General features: G+C 50.3%; 1 protein-coding gene across 1 annotated transcript in view; it reads left to right on the top strand.

Moving 5' to 3' along the window:
- Positions 1–1109: 1109 nt before the first annotated feature.
- The window catches only part of PGBD5 (piggyBac transposable element derived 5), an 87311-nt gene continuing 62920 nt past the window's right edge, over positions 1110–25500 (top strand). Inside the window, exon 1 of the mRNA XM_060089831.1 lies at positions 1110–1434. Coding sequence (XP_059945814.1) covers positions 1110–1434 — 325 coding nt within the window. The remainder of the gene's footprint in view (positions 1435–25500) is intronic.

The raw sequence follows: 25500 nt of genomic DNA, 5'->3' as shown, positions 1-25500 counted from the left end.
CGGTGTTAGAGTAATCACTATTTTGGTGGTAGTGAATATGTTGAGTTTAAAAGATATCAAACGTCAAAGACGATGACGAATGACTATCTACCTAATTGCAGATGCCGCCACCCTCAAATTACAAGGGTACGAAGGGAGACTGACCCTAGAAATGGACCGGTGAGGCCGGCTCCTAATCGCAGCAAGGTTCCCGGAAGCCGGACAGCCCTTGTATTTATAGGATCAAGCGGCGCAGCCCGCCGTGACCCACGGGCAGCAGCAGCGCAGAAGCAGCCGGGGAATTGTGACCCTCCGCCTACCTGGAGCGTTTCCGCAGCGCCTGATTCAGAACCACCGGGGCGGACAGCTCCCCGGCGCTCGGCGCAGGGCGCCTACTGCGGAAGGGAACGTGAGCGCGGAGGGTCCGCGCACCGTCAGCGGGCTCGGGCGCGGAAGAGCACACTGCGTCCTCCTCAGGGGGTCTCACTTGGTTCCTCCCTTTTCCCCTAGGGGCAGCGAGGGGCCTGCGGTGGCCGTCCCGAGAGGCGCGTCCCGACAGGCGAGGGGACTCGCCGGAGCCGCCGCCCGCCTCCTGCCCGCCTCCTGCCCGCCTCCCCGGCACCTCGCCTCGCCCGCTCGCCTAGCCCCGCCCCAGTGGGGCGGACGGGGGGCGTGCCCGGCGCAGGGCCCGCCCAGCCCCTCCCGCCCGGCCCGGGTCTGGCTCCCCATTGGCCGGCAGGCTGGAGGCGCGAGGAGGCGGGGCCCGCTTCTGGCGTCTCGCGCCCGGGAAGGTTGGCCGGGGAGCGCGGGTAGCCGCCGCGGGGAGGGCGCGCGGAGACGCGGCGGGCGCCGAGGGGACGCAGCGGCGACTGGAGCGGCGGTGCCTGGTCCGGGCCGCAACCCCTGCCTCCCGCCGCGGCCCGCAGCCCGCGGCGCCCGAGCTCCGAGGCGCTTCCCCGGGCGCTGGGCCCGAGGCGGCCAAGACGGCGGGCCGGCCGGGCGCGGGGCGGCGGGCGCTGTGCTGCGGGCTGCGCTGGTGGGGGACGGCGGGCCGCGGCGCGGGCCCGGGGCCCGGCGCGTGCGGCTGGGAGGCGCTGTGGGGGGCCGGCGCGCGGGCGGCGGCTGGGGCCATGGCCGAGGGCGGCGGGGGCGCGCGGAGGAGGGCGCCGGCGCTGCTCGAGGCGGCCCGCGCGCGCTACGAGAGCCTGCACATCTCGGACGACGTGTTCGGCGAGTCGGGCCCGGACAGCAGCGGGAACCCCTTCTACAGCACGTCGGCCGCCTCGCACTCCTCCTCGGCCGGCTCCTCGGACGACGAAGCCGAGCGCCCCGGCCCCGCGCGGGGCCCCGGCGTCCCCGCCGCCGCCGCGCAGGAGTCGGAGGAGGACGAGGCTGGCGCGGGCTGGAGCGCGACGCTGCGGGACCGCCCGGCCCCGCGCTTCGAGGGCACCGGCGGTAAGGCGCGGCCCGGGGGCGGGGGCGCGAGAATTCCCGACGCTCCACGGGTCGGCTTGCGGGTGGCAGCTGTGCGTTTCAGGAAACACACGAGGCTGCAGCAGCGTGCCGGGGCTCCTCCGAGTTCCTCGTGGGTGGATAGGATGAGGCGAGGCCACGGCAGCACGGGGGAGTGTACCCTCACGTGCTAGGAGTGGCCCCGCGTCCCGCACCAGAAGCCACTCGCCCCTGGGGGGTGGGTCAGAGTTAGGCTCTCCTAGTTAAGGGGATCTTGAAAACCTGGCGTGTCTTGGGGCGGGTGAGTCCTTTTGCGTTGCTGGCCCCAGAGCAAGCCTTACCCGGGCGCCAGGGGTGGGGCAGGTAGCGGTTGGAGCGAGGCCCTTGGGAGGGCTGAGAGAGGCCACCCATGGCGTCTTCACTGGGCTTTAGTTTTCTGCAGTTAATCTGAGAAACTTTCCGTGTCCGTGCCGTTGAGGATCTCTTGGGAAAAACAGGGAAGAGTGAAAGGACCAGTTGGGCAGCCTTAAGGCGTATGCTTTTGCACCGGAAGGCACTTTCACGTGTGTCCTGCTTACCGTTACGGTCATAGACCAGCCCCTGATACCTGGAGAAGGGCTGGCAGCTCTCCCTGCTTGAGGTCCTCTTTGCTGCCTCCTTTCTTGGGAGGTGGTTTTAAAACATCTCCACTTTCCCCGCGGAAGCTCGGCAGCCTCTGCTCTCTCCCGGAGGTGGAGGCCAGCCATTTGCACTTGTCCTCTGATGCTTTTGTTCCTTGCTCTGCGCCGCCTTCCGTGGCAGCCCCTGGTTTCTGCACACTGTTTTCATGGGTGGAATGGCAGGCAGCCGGTGATGCTGACGACCAGGGAGTGGCCGCAGTGGGTATGATGCTGGGTGAAATGCGGCTCTCCCTGTGGCTCTCCCCGATTACTGTTCGACCGGTCGGGAACACAGCCCATAAGGAGGACAGGACCAAGGGACCCCTGGCTGGTGCCTGGACTCGGGTCAGGACATCAGGCTGCAGCCTGCTGGCGGGGCCGGCTGGACTCTCAGCAGGGAGTGGTCTGCAAGCCTCCAGCAGTCAGGCTGTAGTGTGGATATGCTAAGCTACAGCTGGGCTTCCAGAGTCCAGGTTAGCTGTGCAGTGTTGGAGGTGGGTACATTTAAAAGCAGGTTCTTATCTGGGCTTTGATTAAGAGTGTGGGAGTTTTCAGTCACATCACTCTGTGTAATCCTTTTACCACCACCACCCCCATATTTTCCAAAACGTCATAAAGTCTTCCAGCCCCAGACAGCTGTTTTTAATGTCGGCTCTTAAGAATTTATACTTACCCAGAGCCCTGGTTTGGCAGGCTTTATGCAGTGAGTGTCTGTGATCCAGTTTTTGATCTTGGAACACTTGTGATGCGGGGAGGATGCGGCGTTTCCCCTGTCTCAGGGGAAAACAGGGAAATTGTGTTGGGTCCAGCCTGGTTATGAATAAGATTCATGAGTATGCTGGTTTGAGGAGGCTGAACACACTGAAATTTTAAAGCAATATTATGTTTCTTAGTAACCTATAAATGGGAGAAGTTCTGCAGCAGAGCAGTTTAGCCACTGCAGCACAAACGGTCACAAAGAGCAACATCATGTGTCAGTTGGCGTTAGTTTCAAATTCTGCTTCCTTCACATGTCCACTGAGTTCACACTTGGACCTGAGAATCGCAGTCAAGCACTATAACCAAAGACCTTAGTGGTTATTTGATGGTATATTTATACCTAGTTTTGCTTTCCTATTTTGTGTAGGAGCACAGCCCTAATTAAGAACTTTCTTTTTCCTTGCAGCGCCTTCTCCCTGAGGGAATTTGGTGTAGCGGTGGAGGAATGAGATTGATGGTTTATTAAGTAAGAATTAAGGTCCCCTAAAACAATGGAATACAGTTTACGGGGGCTGAAAATAGGTGCAGAAATACGCTGCTGGTGAGAGAAAATCCTTGTGCCTTACTGGTGCGGAGAGAGTGAAGTGTGTTAAGAGGCTTGAGAGCTGCATCCTGGATGCCCTGAGCAAAGAAGGGTCAGCCTGCAAAGTTTACCGAGTCCAGTAGCTCAGACGCTCCAGCCCGAGTGTGCTCCCCACTTTTAAGGAACGCAGCCTGCACCTCCCTCCATCTTTGATTCCCAGTTTGTTGATGGATCTCTCTGGGCTGGTACGGTGGGAAGGAGACCAAGCCAGAGGGTGGCATTTTGATCTGTAATCAGCCCTCATCAAAGAAAACCCCTAATGGAAATTGCTGTTGCTGCTAGAATCAGATGAGGAAAGCAAAGGATTCTAGACTCATGGAACAGGCTTCCTGCTTGCCTCCTGCTGTGAAAAACCACGTAGGCGTCTGTATGGAAATAGGTGTGTATGCATGTGACTGTCTTAAGTGAAAATGCGTTATCGCTTGTGCTGAGACTGGTTTCTTCTATCAGAAAGGTTATGACCGCTGTCTAGGAGCCCTCTTGATGACCTGGAACCCTTTTCAGAGAGTCCCTGTGTAGGAGAGAGACACTGGGCACCACTGTGCCTTTGATCTGCTTTCAGAGCTGCTTTTGGCCCAGCGTGGGAGGGAGAGTACACAGTAGGGAGACATTTGATGCCCCGGAGGAGGGGAGGGAGGAGGAAGCATTTCTGTGGTTAAGGTTGTCTTCTCAGCCTTTTCGTTCTGTTTTTTTCAGTGTATTTAGCCCCCTAAGTGCACTTAGGGAGGCTCTCCAGAAGTGCACTTATGGGTGGGGAGGTCCTCTCTCTCACACCCCCTTCCCTTCTCTCTCCTCTCGCTGGGTCCCCTTGGGATGGTTTAAATACAAAGACCCTGTGTGGGTCATTTTAACCCCTGGTGGATGGAGGAGTCTGCCTGGGAGCAGAAAGTGGTTACTGGGAGCTCAGGGCCCAGGACTGTCTTCTAACTAGACTCGCAGGGTATCCCCCTAAAATAGCCCCCTCAAGCTGTCAGCCTCGTCTGCCCACCGTGCAAATAATCAGCACAGCATGCAAGCTCACTCTTTGGAAACAGCATGAAATTCAGCTGCTCTGGGAGCTCCTGCCCTTTCTGAGCAGTCTTGTGATTCGTTCTTTCTGAGGAGGCAAAGGAACAGGCAGATACACAGATGCTAGGGGGCTTCTTCTGTTTGGCTTTGTGGGTCCTTTGTCGTGGCAGGCTGGGATCTGAGCTATTTGCTCTCTTTCCATGAGAGCTTGGACTTCACAGGAGTTGTCTTCCCGTGTCCCATGTCAGCCACCCTCTGTCATCATGCAGTGGGGAGCTGTGACCTTGAGAAGCTGAGGAGGAACGTATGGCATTGATAATTAACACTGTGAAATGTTTTATCTTTAGAGTTTGTTGTTGGTTTATTTGGTTTAGAGTCTTTTTGACTAACAAGGAAGAAGAGAAGCATCTTTCTCTTAAAACCAGAATTAAACCGAGACCTTCTACTGTAATGGGATTTGTCAGCTAAGATACTGGGCCCCTCTGGTCAGGTAAGCAGCTGCTCCCACCTTTAGCTCTGGCTCTGGGGGGAACTCAGATCATGGTTATGAGCTATGAGATAAATTGCATGCAGTGCTACCTGATGCTCAAGCGCATGTGCGGCCACGCAGAATTCAGAGAAGGGAGCTTCCTGGGAGAGGTGTTTTGCTCTTTTCCTAGGAGTCTTTTCCTGTGGTGGGGAAACTTGAGCTCATGAGGAGGATAATAACCCACAGTTTGCATCTGTAACTTGCTTTTTCATGCATTATCGCACTGAATCGTCACAGGTACTCTGTGTGGGAGAAGTTCTCTTCTCTGCTTTACAGAGAAAGACAGATGGGGCTTTTCTGCCAGAGTCTGGGGGTGATGAGATTACCTTGGTTAAGTGATCACCACCGTCTAACTGCTCAGACTTGATAATTCAGGAAAGGTAGTGGGTTGGGTTTTTTTGTTCGTTTGTTTGTTTTTCACCTAGAATTTTTTCAAGTCAAAAATATTTATATTGGTTTTCATGTTTATACGTGGATTTGCCGTTCCCTTTTCTGGAAACATATATAGTCCTGTGAGGCTTAATGCAGGTATGGATTTGTGTATTTCAGTGGGATTTCAGTCCCACAGTAGGGACTGAAACAGAAGACCTAGGATTTTATCTAGCTTCTGATTTAATCCCTGCTCCCCTGAGCCATGGTAATGGGAGCTCAGAGCTCCAATGCGGGGAGCAGGGCTTTGAATACACCAGCCCCCTGGGAGTTTAGTGTGGTCTAGTACTCAGTTTTACAGTCTAACACTCACCTTTATTTTTAAGAGCTGTGAGTGTATATTTTTTTCTTATTAACAAGTAATATATGTTCATTTTAGGAAAAAAACCAAAAAGAAAAATGATAAAATTAAAAAAAATCCCATAATCTCCCGTTACTCAGAGATAATCACAGTTAACTCATTGAGTGTACCCTTCATAAATCTTAGGTTACATATTATCGGGTGACCAGCTTTTTAGTTCTAATTAATATATTGTAAACATTTTCCATTAAAAATTTTTTTTTCTTAGAAGATTTTGGGGGTAGGAGTTAATTAATTAATTAATTAATTTTTGCTGTGTTGGGTCTTCGTTTCTGTGCGAGGGCTTTCTCTAGTTGTGGCAAGCAGGGGCCACTCTTCATCACGGTGCGCGGGCCTCTGACTATCGCGGCCTCTCTTGTTGCGGAGCGCAGGCTCCAGACGCGCAGGCTCAGTAGTTGTGGCCCACCGGCCTAGTTGCTCCGCGGCATGTGGGATCCTCCCAGACCAGGGCTTCAACCTGTGTCCCCTGCATTAGCAGGCAGATTCTCAACCACTGCGCCACCAGGGAAGCCCTTCCATTTAAATTTTAAAGTGTCGTTTTAATGAATCAGTTCCCTTTGGGTGGGCATTGGGTTCATTGCCCCCCTCCCTGTTTACATATATTTATTTATATTTATTATGCTGTGATAAATATTCTTGAAGTTTAAATTTGTGTGCTCATCTTTAATATATTCCTTAGCATAAAATGATCAAAACAGATTTGAATAAGGACTTTGTACATTTTAACATTTTTGATCTCTCTTGTGAAATAGCATTCTGGAAATGCAGCTACTTACACCCTGGCCAGCAGTGTACCAGAAAGTCCATTAGAAAGTCTGGCTTCTAAGGCAGCAAATCAATGTGTGATTCCTACTGGTAGTGTGGCCCTGAGAGGGTGTTCCCTGTAATAAAGCTTACTGAGGTGTGACACACACAGCACACGAGTTACCGTGTGCAGCACAACCCTGCGGCTCCCCAGGTCAAGGTAGAGTCCCTCCAGCCCCTTCCCAGTCAGTACCTAGTACTTCCCTGCCCCCAGGGGTAACCATTGTTCTGACTTCCATCACCCTCAATTAATTTTGCCTGTCATTTTGGTCTGGTTCTTTAGTTCATCATGTTATCCGAGTCTTATTCTTACAGTCTTTTTTATTTCACCTTGTAGCATTCCATTGTATAAATACTACAGTTTGTTATCCATTATCCTATAAGTGGATTTTGGACTGTTTTCAGGCTTTTATGAATAAAGCTGCTACCAATATTCTTATGCATGTTTTTTTTAAAGCTGCGGTTTTCTTTTTTGAAGATGTTGGGTGTAGGAGTTTATTAATTAATTAATTTGTTTTTGCTGTGTTGGGTCTTCGTTTCTGTGCGAGGGCTTTCTCTAGTTGTGGCAAGCGGGGGCCATTCTTCATCGCGGTGCGCGGGCCTCTCACTATCGCGGCCTCTCTTGTTGCGGAGCACAGGCTCCAGACACGCAGGCTCAGTAGTTGTGGCTCACGGGCCTAGTTGCTCCGCGGCATGTGGGATCCTACCAGACCAGGGCTTGAACCCATGTCCCCTGCATCGGCAGGCGGACTCTCAACCACTGTGCCACCAGGGAAGCCCCTCTTGTGCATATTTTTGATAGACATATGCATAATTTCCCTGGGGCGTATATACCTAGGAGTAGGATCCCTGGGTCATGGAATAGGTGTGTCGTTTCAGCCTTGGCGCTGTAGACACCATGGGCTGGGGGATCTTTTGTCGCAGAGGCTGTCCTGTGCGTTGAAGTATGCTCAGCAGCAGTCCTGGTCTCTGCCCACTGAAGGCCAACAACACGCCTTCCTCTACTCGTGACAAACCAACTTCTCTCCAGGCACTGCCAAGTGTCCCTTGGGGAGCAAAGTCATCTGCAGTGGAGAACCACTGCTGTAGTAGTAGATACTGCCAAATGGTTTTCCAGTTTATACATGCACCAGTGGTGTATGAGATGTGCCGTGTATTCATTCAGCAAGCATATTGAACCCTGCTGGGATAAAACGATAAGTAAGGCATGTCTCCTGGGGTCCAGTAGGAGAGACAAAGTGAAGAAAAAGAGCTAAGAGTCTGTGATCAAAGTAAACCTGTATTTAGATGGGATTCCAGAGGTACCTCACGTAATCCAGCTGGGTTGCACCTAATCCTCTGGCAGAGGTGGCCCCGAAGCTGCATCTTGAGGAATAAAAATGAATCAGGTGAAAAGGAAGGAAAAAGGCATCTCAAACAAGGGAGCAACTTAGGCAAAGGCTGGGGTGGAAGGTGGAAAGAAGGTATGCCGTCTTTGCCTATGGGCAGCCCCACTCTCCCTTGAGCTGAGCATCCTTACTTGAGGCCTTAGTGAAAATGGCTTGAAATTTGATGTTCGTCATTGTTACCACTGCAAGAAACTGTAGCTGGAATCTGAACTTGAAGTCCAGGCATGGGTACGGATTTACCCAGCAAATGCTGGATCCCCCAGTGAGGGGAATTTGGCAGGTTTGGCGAGAAATAAGTGCTTAGACAGGGTGGAATCCATGGAGAGGCACTGAGGGTTTTTCTTTAAGGAAAGAAGAGGGGATATGAATGACAACCAGAGTCAATGCGGTAAAACCTTTATGGCCAAAGGATGTATAGTATCAATATTAACTTAGGGTGAGGGGGAGAATGTCATGCTACAAGAACAATAGCATACCTAAAATATCCTGTAACATAAAGGGACGCTCTGCCTGGATTGGCACATGGTATAAAGTTCTTCCCCTTGTTTGTGAATTCCAGGAAGAATTAATACAGAAGTATGACTGTCTGGCCATACTTTCTTTGATTTATTAAATGCGTACTAAATATTAGGTGTGTATTTAATAAATCAGTTTATTAAAACAATTAGAACCACAAATTCTTTCTCTTCTTATATCATTGCCATTGCTTCCAACTTTAACCAAGGCAACATCACTCATTGATCAAGGCATTGGAGCCTTCATCTGCTGGGATTCTCAGATTCCACTTTTATTGATGCCCCGCCCCCTACTTCTATCTCTCTTCCCATTGGCTGTGGAAGAAGAGTGATCTTTACAAACTGGAGCTCATCCACTCACTTTTCTGCTTAAAACTTTTCAGTGGCTTCAACTTCAAGCCAAAGGGAATTCCCAAGTCCTTCGCAGGGCCTGCTAGCCTTCCTGTCCTATGTTCCTTTGGGTACCTGTCCTACAGCACTCTCTCGCCACATGATCTGTCCATCTCAGAGCCTTTGTGCCTGCCAGACCTTCACCTGGAATGTTCTTCCCAGTACTCGAATAGCAGCCCTTTCTTGTTGGTCTGGTCTTGGTTCAAATGTCACTGCCTCCAAGAACCTAAAATCACCATCTTCCCTCTGGTCCCTTTTAGCACCCATATAAGCTAACTCCTTCCCAGGGCTGAGACCTTGGATGTCTTGGTCATGGTTAGAACGTGGTAATTCCTCAGGTTCTGTTGGATGAATGAATGAACAAAAGACTAGATGGATGCGGAAGTAGATTTTTTAAATGGGGGTGGGAATTGATGTCGGTGAATAAATGTTTACAAGGACCTGTGCGTTTTTAACATCTAAATTGTGGAAGCATGTATGGGGAATGAGTTCCTTCCCAGGAGGGCACTGAAGCAAGTCTGGGATGTGTTTAACAGGGATTTCCATCCTGGATGGAAGACTGAACTCGTTGGCCTCTGGGGAACACTCCAGCCCTGGGCTTCTACAACCTGCCCACTTCCTAGTAGCTGGAGACCTCCAAGACAGGACTGTTAGGAATTTGCAGGGAAGCCAGCTCCTTGTACAGCTTAACTGTTTAACAAACGCCTGTGTATCACTTACTGTGTGCGCCAGATAGCGTCCTGAGCACTTTCTAACCTATGTAATCCTCATAACAACCCTGTGAGGTCAGGACTATTATTTTTCCTATTTTTAACATGAGGAAACTGAGTCACAGAGAGGTTAAGTGACATAGTGTGGACTGGTCCCTTTGATTAGGGTATAAGTAAGCATCATACTTAAGCATGAATGTGGACCATGGTATACGCTGGTCAGATCAACTAATTAAAAATAAGTCCCCTGCAGGGGGCTCTGAGTTGAAGACCATTGTCATTCTCCAAATCTGTCTCACCCATTGACTCTCATCCCAGGCTTTGGCTGCACTTAATTTCCCAAACTGCCCCCCGCCCGACCCCCGTGCAGCGAGAAGGGCCAATGCCTGGGTTCTGGGCAATGGAAGATGAGGCAAAGTGTGGACCCCATGCTCGGGCCTGGCCAGAAGGGAGGCTCCTCTGGGCCACACGTCAGAGATGCTGGGGCCACCAGATGAGAGGGCCCTGTGTCTGAATCACCATTTGGAGCACAGCCACCCGTGGATCAGTCATATCTGTCATGGACTAAATTTATGAAGAAATGAACTTCCCTCTTGTTTGCTCCCTCATGCATGTGAAAGGGGCATGGCGTGGAGGGCGGGTTTTACAGCAGCCAGCAGAGTCCTATTTGTGAAGAAAAGAGACAGATGGGGGAAAGCGAATTCAAATCAGTAGGGCCCTTGCTGATCATCTGTACAAGGATTTACGAGAGGAGAAAACTGAGAAAAAAAGCCTAGAGAAAAAAAATGAATTATTTTCATTCTCTCAGTGAAGTTCCCATTGTAACTTTGGAACAGGTGAGATGATGCAGGTAAGCAATGTGCACGGGGTATTCTAGACGCAGTTATTAATTGCACATTGATGTTTTGAAGTGGTAGAGTGTTTGCAAGGGGCTTGGTGGTCGGTTTCTGGTGGGGAGCGAGCATGCCCAGGGTAAAGGGCCAGGGGTCTGCTAAGTGCTCGCCCTGCGGTCTTGGGCAGGGGACCCAGTGGAGCTCAGCACTGAGAATCAGTAAAGACATGCGGGAAAGCACAGAGCTGGTGCTTCATTCCAGGTAGCTGATTCTCATTCCTTTAAACTACTTTTTTCCTCTGTGGCCAAAATGGACATGATGGATATTGTGCTACTTAGAAGGTTTTCAAAACTTTTTAGCAACCAGGAACCTCAGGACAAAACCAGGGGCCTCTCTTTGAAGCTGGAATGAGAGGCCCCAGAACCCACCCAGCTGGCCTCCCCACCCTCTCTGGCAGCCCTCAGCCGTGTGGCACCCTGTGAGGTGCTTCAGGATCCCTCTCCCATCTGTCGAGGGCCTTCAGCTGGTGGAACCCAGGCTGGATGGGGAGAGAGACTCCACGGGCAGATGATAGACATCGGTGAGAAGCAGTTAGTGTCCTTGCCTCTGCTGGGCCCCATCCTCTTTCACATGGTGGAGAGGAGACCAGTAGGTGAATGCAATATTGTTGTTTCAGAGCCACCACAAAGCTTCCATGGCAAAGGCGATTAAAAATTTAATTACTTTAGAAGAACCAGAGAAGGAGGAGACCTGTTTTCTCAAGTTTGGAGAACAGAGTTACAAAGAGAATATAAGGGATTGGGATAAAGGATAATTTTCTGGGAAGAAAAAAATAGAAACCAGTGGAATCATTTAGAGAGTGGTTAATGAAGGGCTTGCTTATGTGAGCTCCTTCTACATTTGGGGAAGTGGAGAATCAGTAGTATCTGACATAAGCTTCCCTGGGACCCCCGCTGTGTCCGTGGGGTGTGCTGAGTAACGATGCCGAGGCTCCGTGAGTGAGTAGACCTTCACTTCAGAATTCACATTGGAAAAAATCTACCCCTTCGTCCTCATCTGCTTGTAATGATGCGTGCTTTCCTTGGGCCCCAGCGTTTGAGGTAAATAAAAATGTTCCATTTGGTTTGCTCTTAACACCATTGTATTTCAGCAAAATTCCCAATCAGGCTTCCTTGGCTAGCTGAGAAACTTGGACCACAGTTATTTCACCTGAGGGGACATGCATTCAGAATTCCAGTGGAATCTGGAAAATTAGCTGATTGGAAATTGGCGATAACTCCAGTGAGAAGGCTTTTAAGATTGAAAGAGGTGAATTTTAGGTGAATATCAGCAAGTGTAAATTCACACTGTGTATCACACATTTATAGACTCATTGTCTTCAAGAAGTTTGGCAGAGAAGAAATAGAAAGATTTTGAAAAGATGACGGTAAGTTCAGGGAGACGGCAGATTTCATCAGGGAAGTTGGAGTGGCTGGCTGCCAGGGTACAGCCCAGACTCTGTGTGAGATGCTCTGTTGGGAGGGAGGGGGACCTGTCCCAGCTCAGCATCCAAAGCGCCGCCTCCTGCAGGGCAGCTCCAGGCACCCAGCGAGATCCTATCTGGTCTGACAGAGGAGGCACTCAGTGAAGTACCCTCCCCATTGTCTTGCTGGGCTCCAAAGAGCAATTCCCAGTGTCCCTGCTGCCAAAGGGCCAGCCAAAGCCATGGGCCCCCTGGGGTGTGCCAACATTCTTTCACCCCAGAAGGTTATTGGCAGCAGGGCTGGAAAACGTTTAAGTACAGTTGCCTGGAAAACTAAAGTTAAATGGCCCCCCAAAAGAAAAGCTCTTGAGTTCAGACTTCATCTCTTCTTTTGAATACACTTCATTCATGTGGCCTGTGATGGGCTAGGCACTGTGTCAGCAGCTGGGGCTTGAGAAATGGATGAGGAAAGCATGGTACCCAGCCCTGAAGACAGGAAGTGCTCAAAGACTTGTGACCCGTATGGTAGGTGCTGTCCTAAGAAGGGCATCCTGGTGCTGTGGGAGCTGCCAGGACCAGCACTTCTGTAGACCCGTAAATGTGACCAGGACAGGGCACCAAGGGAAGCCAAGGATGGTTTGCTCAGATACCTGCTCCTCGCCAGCTCCAGAGTGTCTCCCCCGGGATGGGATCAGGAGCTGGGCAAGCGGGATCGCTCTAGATAGATGGATCACAGCTGTGCCTAAGTTCTGACCTGCAGCCGATTCCCGTTTCCATTAAGGGGTCCAGCTAAAGGTGATACAAGAGATCATCTTACTCTAAACTTGTTACTGGGAATAAAAAAAGTCAGTGATAGTTGTGGAGTTAAAAAGAAAAGGAATACTTCTTTTCTTGGTAGTTTTCATACTGTGCAGTCTTTTAAAAATTATACACGTGAACTACCTAATTTTATTTACATGCATTAATATCATACATGGTTTTTAACTGCAGTCCTGTTTTACCCTTTTTTGTTAGAATTCTCCTCACTGCCTACCTCCGTGTAGTCTGTGTTGACAGCTTGTTGCTCATACGCAAACACATTTGTGCATATACATCATATGTAGGAGTTTTTGGGGTCATTGTTTAACAAATACAGACTCACTTTATATACCTTTGTATTACGCTCTTCTCATTCAAGAATACTTCATCAATAACTTCCTTCTGTTCCTAGCTTACTTTATTTTTATAAGGAATGGCTGCCAAAACTATCAAATGCCTTTATTTTTATCATTTATAAAATGCATTTATCGCTGTGGTCCTATTTTTAATTCACATTTAATTTATGGACAAAGTAGATTTCACTGATTTCCTGGTATTGAGATTCCCTTACTTTCCTGGAATATATCCAAGTTGGTCTCTTTGTTTTGTTTTTTGGGGTTTTTTTTTTTTGCGGTACGTGGGCCTCTCACTGTTGTGGCCTCTCCAGTTGGGGAGCACAGCCTCCAGATGCGCAGGCTCAGCGGCCATGGCGCACGGGCCCAGCTGCTCCGCAGCATGTGGGATCTTCCCGGACTGGGGCACGAACCCACGTCCCCTGCATTGGCAGGCAGACTCTCAACCACTGTGCCACCAGGGAAGCCCCGATGTGGGCCATTTTTAAAGTCTTTATTGAATTTGTTACAGTATTGCTTCTGTTGTATGTTTTGGTTTTTTGGCCGTGAGGCATGTGGGATCTTAGCTCCCCGACCAGGGATCAGACCCACACACCCTGCATTGGAAGGCGAAGTCTCAACCACTGGACTGCCAGGGAAGTCCCTTTTTTGGTTTTTTGGTAGTAGCCATGCTAATGAGTGGGAGGTGGTATCGATTTGCATTTCCTTAATGATTAGTGATGCTGAGCATCTTTTCATGTGCTTGTTGGCCGTTCATATATTTGTATATTGTAGAAATGTTTGTTCACGTTTTTTGCCCATCTTGTCCAAATTGCTAAACATTTGCCTAAAGCAGGACTGAAGCCAACTGTCGAATGAACTTCTAGGATAAAGACACAGTCTGAAGTTTTGTTCTTTTAAAAAAGCATTTATATTTTATTAAACATTTTGGGTGTCAAAATTCAAGAGGTTGACAGTATAGTACAGGAATAGTAATTTCTCATGCTGTTGGTGGCTTTCCTATACCTGTAGTCGCACCACTGCACACTTGGGAACACTTGTGTTCACTTCCTGTTGGGCTAGGGAAGGGGCAAGGTGGTCGTGTCTGCCAACACAGGGACTTGTGCCAGTGACAGTGCACCTTCCTCCTTCACAGTAGCTCTTGAAGGTAGAGACTTACCTTTTCATCTCCTAGACTTGAGGACTTGGTCGGTCTGTGGGGTGATGCAATGTCATTGGCAAAATCCCACGAACTAAACCTTGGTTGACTGCTTACAGGTATTCTTTGAGTATTTTTTAGGAGTAAACTTCAGATGTTGCCTCACTTGTAATTTTTACTTCTAATATTTCCGACTGCAGTTGCTATGTCCTGCAGTCCCTTGAGGAAAAACTGGGAACGTGGCAGTGGAACAGTGTGTTTTTCTTCCACGATAACAAAATCATTTCTGAATTTCTGTCTGCACCTCAGATTTTGGTATACGAGCATGGATACGTGCATGGATTTTGGTGTCTTCCCAAGGAGACGATTCATATCACGTAAAGAACACTTACGCTCTTGTGACACGTCAGCCTGGTGACCCAGGATTCTGCAGGCCAGCCAGAAAGGCAGGACCGGGGGTAACTCCCTCACCACTGTAGGCTTTCGGCGTTCAGAGGCCTCTGGATGTGTTTGCAACCTTCACACGTTTGCTTTGCAAGATGCAGAAGGAGCACATTAATTCAGGGGAACAAATCTTCAGCATCACATTTTCCAGGAGGAACTTCGTAACTAGGATTCATAGTTTGGGTGATTCAACAGCTCTTCATATTCTAACTACTGAAAGTGGTAGTTATTATCCACATGGTAATCATTTCAACAGACACTTTGAGTGTAACGTTAGTTTCCATAGGCTTAAAACTACATGACATTGTCTTCTTAAAGGGCTCTTGTAAGGTTATTTTAAAACTTGACTAATGGAAACAAAATTATTCTGTAACACTTTCTTCATACTCTGTTATTTTTAATAGATTGAAAGTGATTTATTGTGGATGTTGTCATAAATGATTGTGGAATTTTTTTCTGTTCCTGAATTTTTAAGCTGGCAGAGTTGACTTTCTGATTTTAATTCTTCACTAGGTGAATAATTCACAAATAGGACTTTTTCTTGAAATACTCATAGACTGAATGAAACTGAATGATTATAAAATTATATTAAATTCTCAAGGGCTGTTTGCTTTAGTCTTATGAAAGCTAGTGCATGAAATAATTCTACAGAGATTATAATTTTGATATAATCTAAACTATTTTTCTGCCTTCTGTCATTACTTAAATTTTATGACTCAGTTCTAAAGGATAGATATTTTTCTAAAGTTATCTGGACTACGTACGTGTAATGTTTGTATTAACTATCATTCTGTTTCTTGATTTAAGTATTTGAAAGCTCTTAATCTTACTACTTTTTTCTTTATAAAATTGTCAACTGTTCCAATCTTTAATTACTGCAACATTTTACTCATACCAGTAAATATACATTTGTACTTTAACTTATAGAATTCCACCATAGAAAGCTCATAAGTTTATATCTTCAGCCTGAGTTATATCTAGAATGCTTAATTGTAGTGAAAGTGAATACTCAGATATTAATAACAAATCTGAATTGCATGTCCTGTGCCTTCTGCCTGAGATGGCTGTACTGCTTAGGCGTGATGAGAATCTACAGGACTAAATGGTGTTGATCACCCATTACTTCAAGGGTGTCAGAAATGACATTGACGCAGGCATCAGCCTTCAGCCTTGCCAAGGCCAAGACCGTTCGGCTCATTAGTCATCAGTTTTCTCTCCTCTTTGCTCCATGGAGTCTTGGTTCTATTCCATTTGTTGTTAGAGCTTTTCCTTCCTTGTTTTTCCTCTGCTGTGGTGCCTGGTGCCTAGTAGTATATACTCTGAATTCTTGTCTTCAAAAACCTTTCCTTTTATCGTGATAGCTGAGGAGCCTTTATCTTGATGCCTAGGGAGCCATTTTCAAGTCCCGTGGTTCCCAGACGTTATCTCACCATCCAGGCTGCTCTGACATCGTCCACAGCCAGTCCGTGTCCATCTCCATGTTCTGTTTCCTTTTTAGGTACGAGTTCATTCTGCCTGATGAACAGTCTTTTTTTTTTCTTTATCCTTAATTCAGAAACTTAACTGGCATATGGCTCTTGTCTTATCCCTTATGTCCAGAGCTGGGTGCCCTGTACTGCCTGTCCTTCATCTGTCCTTTTCTCTCTCTCTGTCTCAGGATGTAGCTTGAAAGTCTCATAGCCTGTCCCTTATGCTTTTCATCTGTTCATACTTGGGCTTTTCTGCTTTATTTCTTGGACTTGATCTTCTGAGTCAGTGACTCAAGGATCATCTGCGACCACCTTCTCGTTCTCTTTGCCTGAAGAGTTGTTTCTTGGGGAAATGATGTTTTTTAGTTACAGGAAATCTTTTTTTCCCCCGTGTGTGTTGCCGTTGCATCTCTTTGAGTGCTGTTATTACTATTTTAATTAAAATGCAAGTTGGCATCTGTATCTTCCAGCAGCTCTCTCCCTGAGTGAGTGTTCTGTTTCTTCTGAGTCATCACACTCCCTGTGCTGTGAGACCCTTGGAAGGGCGACTGTCTTTCTTTGTGGGCTTGTGGGCCTGGGTGGTAGAGAGAAGGCAGCTGACACTTCCACGGCTGACACCTGCAGGACCTCCTGCTTGTTCTCTCAGGCTCAGGGGCAGGAAGCCTCGCCTGTTTTCCAGCTGTTTCCTTACCTGTGGAGCCTGGGAATCTAGGTGAGGGCACAGGTGAGGCTGACCATCCTCCCCGGTCCACAGGTGTCCTCAGGCCTCCTGCAACTGGGACTCCGGGGCGGTCCCTCCAGCTTGAGGCAGGAAAAGGAGGGGGCAGGCTCCCCTCCACCTGGAGCCTGTGGGTCTCCACACAGGAGAGGCCAGGTGGGGAGGGGGAAGGGTTGTGATGGAGTTGCTGTGTTCTTTCTTTTTTTCTTTTCTTTTTTTTGGTGGTACGCGGACCTCTTAGTGCTGTGGCCTCAACTGTGTTCTTGCAAAGAGAAACGTCAAAGACTATCTCAAGGAGAAGAATAAAGGTTAATTGGGTAGCATTTAAAATATTTTATTGCACACTTGGATAAGTATTGTTATCCCCATTATACAAATGAAACAGGCTTTGCAAGGTTAAGGGATGTATACCATAAGCAATAGTGCTGGAAGCAGGGGTCTAACTCGGCTGCTTGGTCTCTTTCTGCGAGAAGAGGCCTGGCACGCAGTGAGCATTCCCTTGAATGTTGGCTCGTACTGTCCTGTACTGTTCTGCCATCCTCATGGTTACAAACCTGTGGGTGCTTTGGAGGAGACAGCGGAGAGGTGGGTGGCTTTCCAATCAGATTCATGTTCAGGGCTTCCATTCCTCAAACTTTCTTTTTTTTGGTGGGGGGAGCATAATTGCTTTACAACGCTGTGTTAGTTTCTGCTGTACAGTGAAGTGAATCAGCTGTTGTATGTATACATATATCCCCTCCCTCTTGGACCTCCCTCCCTCCCACCCCCCCACCCCACCCATCTAGGTCATCACAGAGCACCGAACTGATCTCCCTATACAGCAGGTTCCCACTAGATACCTGTTTTACACATGGTAGTGTATTTATGTCAGTCCTAATCTCCCATTCGTTAACTTTCTAACAAGGACTTGGTCTGGTAGTTGCTTGGATGAAGACAAGAAGCCATTAAGGGCAGGAGTCTCCCTGTAGACCCTCATTCTGGAACACCAAAGTCATGACCATGTGAGCAGTGGCTTGAAGTGGCCTTTGGCTAGAGACGGGTGTTCAACTGGGCCAAATATTACATAATTGAGGCCTATTAAATGTTGTTCTTGCTATCATAAAAGACTTTTAGTTTTGGACTTTTAGCATCGCTTAAAATTATTTTGACCTATTTTCCACGCTTTCTACGTGGAGATTAAAAGACTAGTTCCTCAGAGCCAAGAGAAGGTGGCCCCAGTTTTCTGGTCTTGTCTCGGCCGGGTTCCGTGACCTTCAGCCAGCCCGTGTGTCAGCATCGGCCAAATAGCTTATCAGACGCCTCGGCAGTTTCTGGCTTCATACTGGGTGAAGTTTGAGAGTGTAAAGAACTTTTTGAGTCAGAATTCCCAAGTCTGCTTTGAGTCCAGCCAAATTTTTGAGTTCTCAGACTTCCCAGCCTCCGGTAATTCACTTGGCAAAGTAATTTAACCTGAGCCTCAGTTTTCTAATCTGTAAAATGGGGACATAGTAGATCCTCACAACCTTGTCGGAAGGCATAACATGTTTGTAAAGTGTCTGTGTCTGACCCTTAGCAAGTCCTCCGACAGTGTTTGTCCCTTTCCCCTGCTCTGTCTGTCCCCGATCCCTTCCCAGGCCTTTCTTAAGGATGAAGAGGAGAAACACTGGGCCACGTGGGCAGCTTCTGTGGGCCCCCCCAGCTCACTCCCTTTGGGCGACCAGTCAGGTGTGCACGTGGGTGTCGGTTCCCTTTAGAATCAGTTCATCTGGACAGTGTTGCTTGTGAGAAGTGTGGATGTAGAATATGTTGAGTAATATTTGGCACAAGCATTTCTTTTTTCAGGAAAGACTGGGCAAGTCTGAGCATTCACAGGTTTTGGCTGGACGCCCTGTTTGGCAGACGCCCCTGCCTCCATCAGCCATCACTGCTGGCAGGGGCTCCGTGGCTGGGGTCCTGCTCTCGTACACTGTAAGGCAGTTACGGCCCTTGGTCCCCCTTCCCCAGGCCCCTCCGCATCACACTTCCGTCCAGGTGCCTCTCCCGCCTTGTCTGGGGTCGGCAGATGTTTGCTGCCTGGGCACTGCCGGCCGTGCCGATGCCCAAGGCCTCTAGTTTGGGAGATGCCCGGGCAGCAGAAATCCTGATCAGAAGATGAGGAGGCGTGAGAAACCTGGTTACTTATTGATGCCGACGTGTTTTCAGTGTTTCTTTAACCCTCCAGAAGTCAGGGGAGAGTGGAAACTCTATACACTTATTTTCCTTCCGGCTCTGACTGCCACCCCCACGTTCAGAAGGAAGATACCTCGCGCTGGATCCTGGCATCCCGGGCAGCTCCCTGGCCTGACCGTGGCAGGCCCTCGGCTCCGACGAGCCCCTCCCAGCACCACGGCCCCTCTCTGCACTTGAACTTGGCCTGTGAAGGGTCTGCTGCTCGCCCTTCTGTCCCCAGGCCGCAGGCGCTGAAGTCCTCCCCGTGCCAGGTCAGGAGTTCCCTGTGAGAAGAGCTACCTCAGTGCCAGCAGGCAGTCACTGGGCTCTCCCCGCATGCCAAGGACATGCACGTTCACATGCCCCGCGGGCTGGGCACGGGCCGCGTCTCGGCGTTGTCTTCACGCCACGGCCGGGGTGGCCTGTGACCCGGGGGCCAAAGCCAGCATCCTTTCCTCACATCCCACAGCCTCCCGAAAGGTGGATGTGGCCCGTTCCTGCCGACAGTCTGCACGGGGCTGCCCCTGCTGATAAATGTCAGGTGCCAGGCGGGAGGGACAGAGTGAATGCTGCGGGGACAGCGGTGCTTCCCAGGTGACAGCAGGCAGCACACGCCTCTCAGGGGATGATGGAATTGCCTGGGCTTTCACGTCTCGTCAGAATTCCCAACCGTGTCCCTTGGTAGCCAAGTGACCCCCTCGGAGGCAGGTTTCTCATGTAGGAATGGAGGCCCCTTGCCCTGTGTGACCTGTCCAGTGTTTGTAAAACCCCTTCTGTGGTGCTTGCATGTAATGAGGCACCTAGGAAGTGTTGGCCCTTTTCCTGTTCCTGGTCTCCCGTGTCCATGCGGTGGACGGTGAAGTAACAAGTGTTTATTGAGCACATCTGTGTTTCAGTCGCCATTCTAGGCTCTTGGAATTCGTCAGCGAACAAGACAGATTCCTGCCTGCGTGAGGTATACATTCTTTTTTTTTTTTACATCTTTATTGGAGTATAATTGCTTTACAATGGTGTGTTCATTTCTGCTGTATAACAAAGTGAATCAGTTATACATATGTTCCCATATCTCTTCCCTCTTGCATCTCCCTCCCTATCCCACCCCTCTAGTTGGTCACAAAGCACAGAGCTGATCTCCCTGTGCTATGCGGCTGCTTCCCACTAGCTATCTATTTTACGTTTGGTAGTGTATATATGTCCATGCCACTCTTGCTTTGTCACAGCTTACCCTTCCCCCTCCCCGTATCCTCAAGTCCATTCTCTATCTTGAGCAGGAAACAGACGGTTAGTGATAACCAGGGCGAACAGATGGTGTGTTAGAATGGAAGCATTAGGAAAGAAGCAGTGGACAGGATTAGGGGGCTCGGGAGTGCTGGAGCAGGGGACAACTGCACAGTTCAGTAGGGCGGACGGGATAGGCCCCGTGGAGAAGGTAAGATTGGAGCAAAGGTGAGGGAGGTGGATATCCTTCCCATGCAGGCAGGGGAGCGGCCAGCGTAAGGCCCCAGGTGGAAGTGTGCCTGGAGGGGAGGGAGGCCGAATTGCTGAGAGTGGGTGAGGGCGTGGAGGACAGGCAGTCCCAGAGGCACGGGCTGGAGGCGGGTCACGGAGGGTCTTGCTGGCCATCGTAGGGGCATGGCTTTAACTGGATTGAGATGGGGAATCTTTGGGGTGTTTTCAGCAAAGAGAAGCCTGGCCCAACACAACTTTTAAAGAGATGCTCTGGGGCAGGTGTAGGATCTGGCCACGTAGTGACCTGAAGAGAGGGGCTGGAGGAGTGGAGGCCGCGATGTGTTCAGATTCTGGACGTGTCTTAAAACTAAAATCAACCACGTGCCCTGATGGATTGAACGACCTGACCTTGGGGACTGAGCTTTGGAGGAATCATCGGCAGTGTTGACGGAAGAAAGATGCATCATTTTCCCAAAAGCTTGGCTTGACGCCGGGTGGAGCTGACGTCATCAGGGTCTCCTGACATCCTTTAGTTGAGTCACCCTCGGCCTCCCCCATGCCCTTGTTAATATCGTTGCCACTGGTGATGGTGGTAGTGGTGTTGGTAACAGCTGTCTGAGAACCAGACCACAAGGCCTGGTGTGCGTTGGCCGTTATGGCTGAGTTCCCAGGTGTGAAGGAGGTGGGCTTAATCACTTTCCCCTATAAGGTGAGCATGTGCCAGCATCACCTGACCAGTGGGAGGGGCTCTGGAAGAGGGGCCAAGATTAGCTCTGCTGTGGAGCCCTCCTTAGAAGACCCGCTCCCCTGGGCATCCCTGGGCAGGACCTCCTGCTCTCTGAGTAGTTGGCTCCTGAGAAGATGCCAAGTGGCCCTCGGCAAAGCTGGGAGGGCTGTTCTTTTGCAGGAAGGTTGCCAGATAGAACACAGGATGCCAGGTCAACTTGAATTTCAAATAAACAGTGAATAATTTTTTTTAGTGTAAGTTTTCCTTAAATACGGCATGGGGCATACTTGTATGAAAACATTACTGTTGTTTATCTGAAATTCAAAGTGAAGTAGGCGTCCTGTATTTAAATTTGCTAAACCTAGCTAGCCCCTGTTGGTGTGTCCTTGCTAATGGATGAGGTGCACCTTCGTAACCTGTCAGAGTTGCCGAGTAACTGACTTGACTTTGGAAGAGACGTTTCATTGTGTGGGGAGAAGATTCTGTGTGTTCTTGGGTCTGTCTTTCCCCGTCGTCTGAGCAGAGAATCAGGCCTCATCCCGAGCTCTCATCAGAGCCCTTTGCAGCCTGCCCTTCCTCTCCTGTTTCTCCCACGTGAGTTGTGCCGGGGGACTCCCTGCTGGCCCACTGCTGGGTTTTAAGTCCTCCTGGATGAGGCAGTGCTGAGGACCGAGGCTCAAGGTCTTCAGCCCCGGGAAACCCAGGACTAGAAGCCGTGGGAGTGGAGTCGGGTGCCAGCGGCGCAGAGGCCTTGGGCTGGCTCTGCCCGCTGAGAGCTTATGGTCTGCTCTGCTGGGGAGACCTCTGCTTCCAGCTCTGTCCTGAGCTCCTACTCTGCTAGGTACCCCCTCCCTCTGTTGTGGGCTGATTATGTCCCCTCCCTAAATTTGTATGTTGAAGTCCTAGGACCACAGAATGTGACTGTTCAGAGATAGGGCCTTTAAAGGTGATTTCATTAAAGTGAGGTCATTAGGCTGGGCCCTAATCCAATGTCACTGGTGCTTATAGGAAGAGATCAGGACACAGACACACACAGAGGGAGGCCCCTTGGGGACACGGGGAAGACGACCGCCACAAGCCAAGGAGAGGCCTCAGGAGAAACCACTCTGCAGACACCTTGACCTTGGACTCCTAGCTTCCAGAACTGAGAGACGATAAATTCTTGTTGTCTAAGGCTCCCAGGCTGTGGTACTTTGTTTTGTTAAGTCCAGCAGATGGCTAGACCATCGGCAAGGAGATGTGAAAGGCAGACGAGAAAGCAAGGCAGGGAGGCTGGCCTCCCAGGGTTGAGATGAGACATCTCAGCTCTGCAGAAGGCAGGTCTCGGAAGGAAAATATCATCCAGCTCTGAAGCTACGAGGCTGTCGCTCTTCCTTGAGGACCCTGAACTTCTTTACATGTCTTAGTTGTCACTTAGTCTGTAACATATAACGGAAGAGTCACAGCTCAACCGAGCTTTGCATGTGCATATACCCATGTGTTCTGGGGGAGGTTTCCAAAGAATATTATCCTAGAGCTATTTTTATGGCAGTGACATCTCTGGGTAATTAAAATTATTTTTATATCGTTCTTAGGAATGAATTTGGTAAATATTCTTTAATACCCTCTGTTGCTTAGGCTAGTTTGCCATTTAAAGATTCGTCTTCTTTCGTAAAAATGTCACCTCCAAGGTCAAAAACTAAGAATTTGAAGCCTGGATTAATTTGAAGGCCTAAGAGCAGCACTTGATTCTAAATTACTGGTTTTGTTATGCTGTAGAACTTCACGTTGTAAAATTTTTAACGTTTTCTATGTAAGTACAATTGGCGAGTTTTTGCTTTAGATTCCACAGTTAGGGGAACAGTGTCCTAAACTTCAATTGGACAAGTTAGCCTGTGAGGGTAGCAGAGCACGTGGCAAACCACCACAGCTTGACAGCTGGGCGTCCTCTCCCTCCTTACAGCTTCCTGAGCTGGGATGGTGGCGGGGGGATTTCAACCGCAGGGGCCAGGTTGAAGGTTTCAGGTGAGCATACCGGTGTGGGTGGCCGGGTAGCTGTAGATCTCAGTAGCGTGTCTATTCCCAGCGCCCGGAATTGGGCCGCAGAGAGCTGAAGATTTGGCCTGAACAAAATGGAACTCCCTCTTTGTGGCACCAGTGTGCCTCTCAGCTGTCATCTTAGGAAGGACCCTGAGGTGTGACTCCAAACCCCTGTGGCCCCCAGGTGCGTGAAGTTTCAAGGCACCCTTCTGATTTTAAAACTTGAGTGATCGGTTTACTTAAGTACCTCATTAGTGGTTACACTAATCCTCCCGTCCTCACACGGCCCACGGGTAGGCTCTGTCCTGGTTTAAAGGATGGAGGCTCACAGTGGTCCATGGGCGGGTCAGGTGCACCCAGGGGCTTCCTGTGATGCCCCTCAGGTATGCTGAGCTCAGCATCCATGGGGCTTCCTGCAGTACCTGCGGATCTTACCAATCCAAGAGGACTTTGGGACTGTGTGGTCCTGGGTGTGTCCCAAACCTGCCCTTGCTGTGAAGGCACAGCAACACTCCATGCAGAGCCAGGTCTGCAGGTCCCTAGGATGGAGAGCCCCACAGGGGTGGCAGATCAGGGAGGCGGGAGAAGTGAGGAGAAAGGAGTGGGGGAATGAGGAGTTCAGGCAGAGGTGCTTGGGGAGAGGAGGGGGGTGAGTGGGAGGGGAGGGCGTAGGGGGAGGGGCAAGGGGGCAGAAGAGCAGTGGGTAGGGAACAGAGGAAGGGAGCATCTTCCCCTCCCAGCGCTCAGAAACACTGCCCTGAATGCAGTGGCAGGGCAGGCTCAGGCCTGGGCCCCGTGGAAGCTGTAAGGGAAACCACACCAGGTCTGGTGAGGGTGATGGGCAGGGTCACCAAGCGTGCTTGCCCGGTTCACGGGTGGGAGGGGCACCTTACCTTTGTGCTTTGGGAATAATCCTGAGCAAGGGATGGGTAGTCTCCAGGGAGATAAAAAGATAATAGCATGTTTCGCTGAAAACCTGGGTAAAGGATGTGGGCTGGTTCTTTTGGGAGCCATAGGTAGGGTTGGAATAAGAGAAGGGGATTATGGAGGGTCCACAGCCCAGCTGGGGATGAGAGAGAAAGGAGGGCTAGGAGCTAGGGGCCCTGGGTGCTGGGTGCCAGGGCAGGACCCCACGGCCAGGGGCAGCAAAGCCTTTAAAAGCCACCTGGGTTTCTAAGCAGAGCGGGCTGTGTGGGACCCTAATGGGTAGCCTCTCTGCTGAGCTCTGTCCCCAGCCAGTGGCGGACGCTGGAAGCAGCCGGTCTGTGCCCCAGGACCAGATCCTCCCGTGTCCCCTGAGAGCCCCAAGAGCCACCTTTTCCTCCTCCATCACGTTGCCCTCCAGGGCTCCTTGAGTGAAAGTGACAGCTCTGGGTGCTTTTTAACTCACTTTGGAGGGGGAAAGAGCTGCCTGGAATTAAACAACACTTGAAGCTTTAGGTTGAAACAGGCTCAGACGGCAGTCTATCATCAGAGCCTCCGCCTCATTGGCTGGGCTGCTCCCACCTAGTGGGACAGACTGGGGGGTAATCCCAGCCCTAGGCCCGGCTGTGGGCCGAGGCGGCCACGGGCATCCGGATAGCCACAGGGCTTCCTCTACAGGGCTGATCCCCAGTGACACCTGGCGCTCGCACACCTCTCAGTGCCACACCTGTGGAATAGGGGTCAGGAGGTGCTGAGGCCACCTCGAGCAGGTGCCCAAGACCAAGTCCAAGGCTTGTCTTCTCTCGTTTCTGAGTCCTCTCCTCTTTACACCTTGCTGCAGTCCGCAGACACCACAAGAGCAGAGTTTTCTAATGGTGCCTCGAGCCCTTTGATGGGAGACCCTGGTGGTTGTAAGTGGCCGTTGCCTTCTCTCTGCTGGAGCTTTCAGGATGCAGGGCACGTGAGGAGGGGCAGGATGCTGGTGCGGAGCCGGCTTTGTTGCCGATGTAGATTCAGATGCTCTTTGCCCGGTAGATGTAGTCATCTGTTGCTTGACCCCAGCTGGGGCCCCACCAAGCATTCCCGGCTGTGGAGCTAGTGTGAAGTGCACCCGGCTTGGGTACAACCAAGGGGAGAGGAGCTGTTGCTGGTGTGCTGGGCCCGGAGTCGGGTGTTCAGCATGCGTTGTATTAGAGATAAGTGGGGATCCCTCGTTTCACAGATAAGAGCGCAGAGGCTCAGGGAGGTTCGGCTTTGGGCGCAGAGCTGGGTCTGGCTGCACAGCTCCCCGCAGGGCAGTGTGTGGTTGCGCCCAAACCGTCCCGAAGGCCATTCAAGGTGGTAGGAAGCAGGATCTGTTGCTTACACCGAGGACTCCCAGGTGCCAGCCTGCAGACCACTGCTGGTCAACAG

Source organism: Mesoplodon densirostris, chromosome 1 (assembly GCF_025265405.1).
Source record: "Mesoplodon densirostris isolate mMesDen1 chromosome 1, mMesDen1 primary haplotype, whole genome shotgun sequence".
Classification (NCBI taxonomy): domain Eukaryota; kingdom Metazoa; phylum Chordata; class Mammalia; order Artiodactyla; family Ziphiidae; genus Mesoplodon; species Mesoplodon densirostris.
This window is presented reverse-complemented; position numbering and strand designations above follow the sequence as displayed.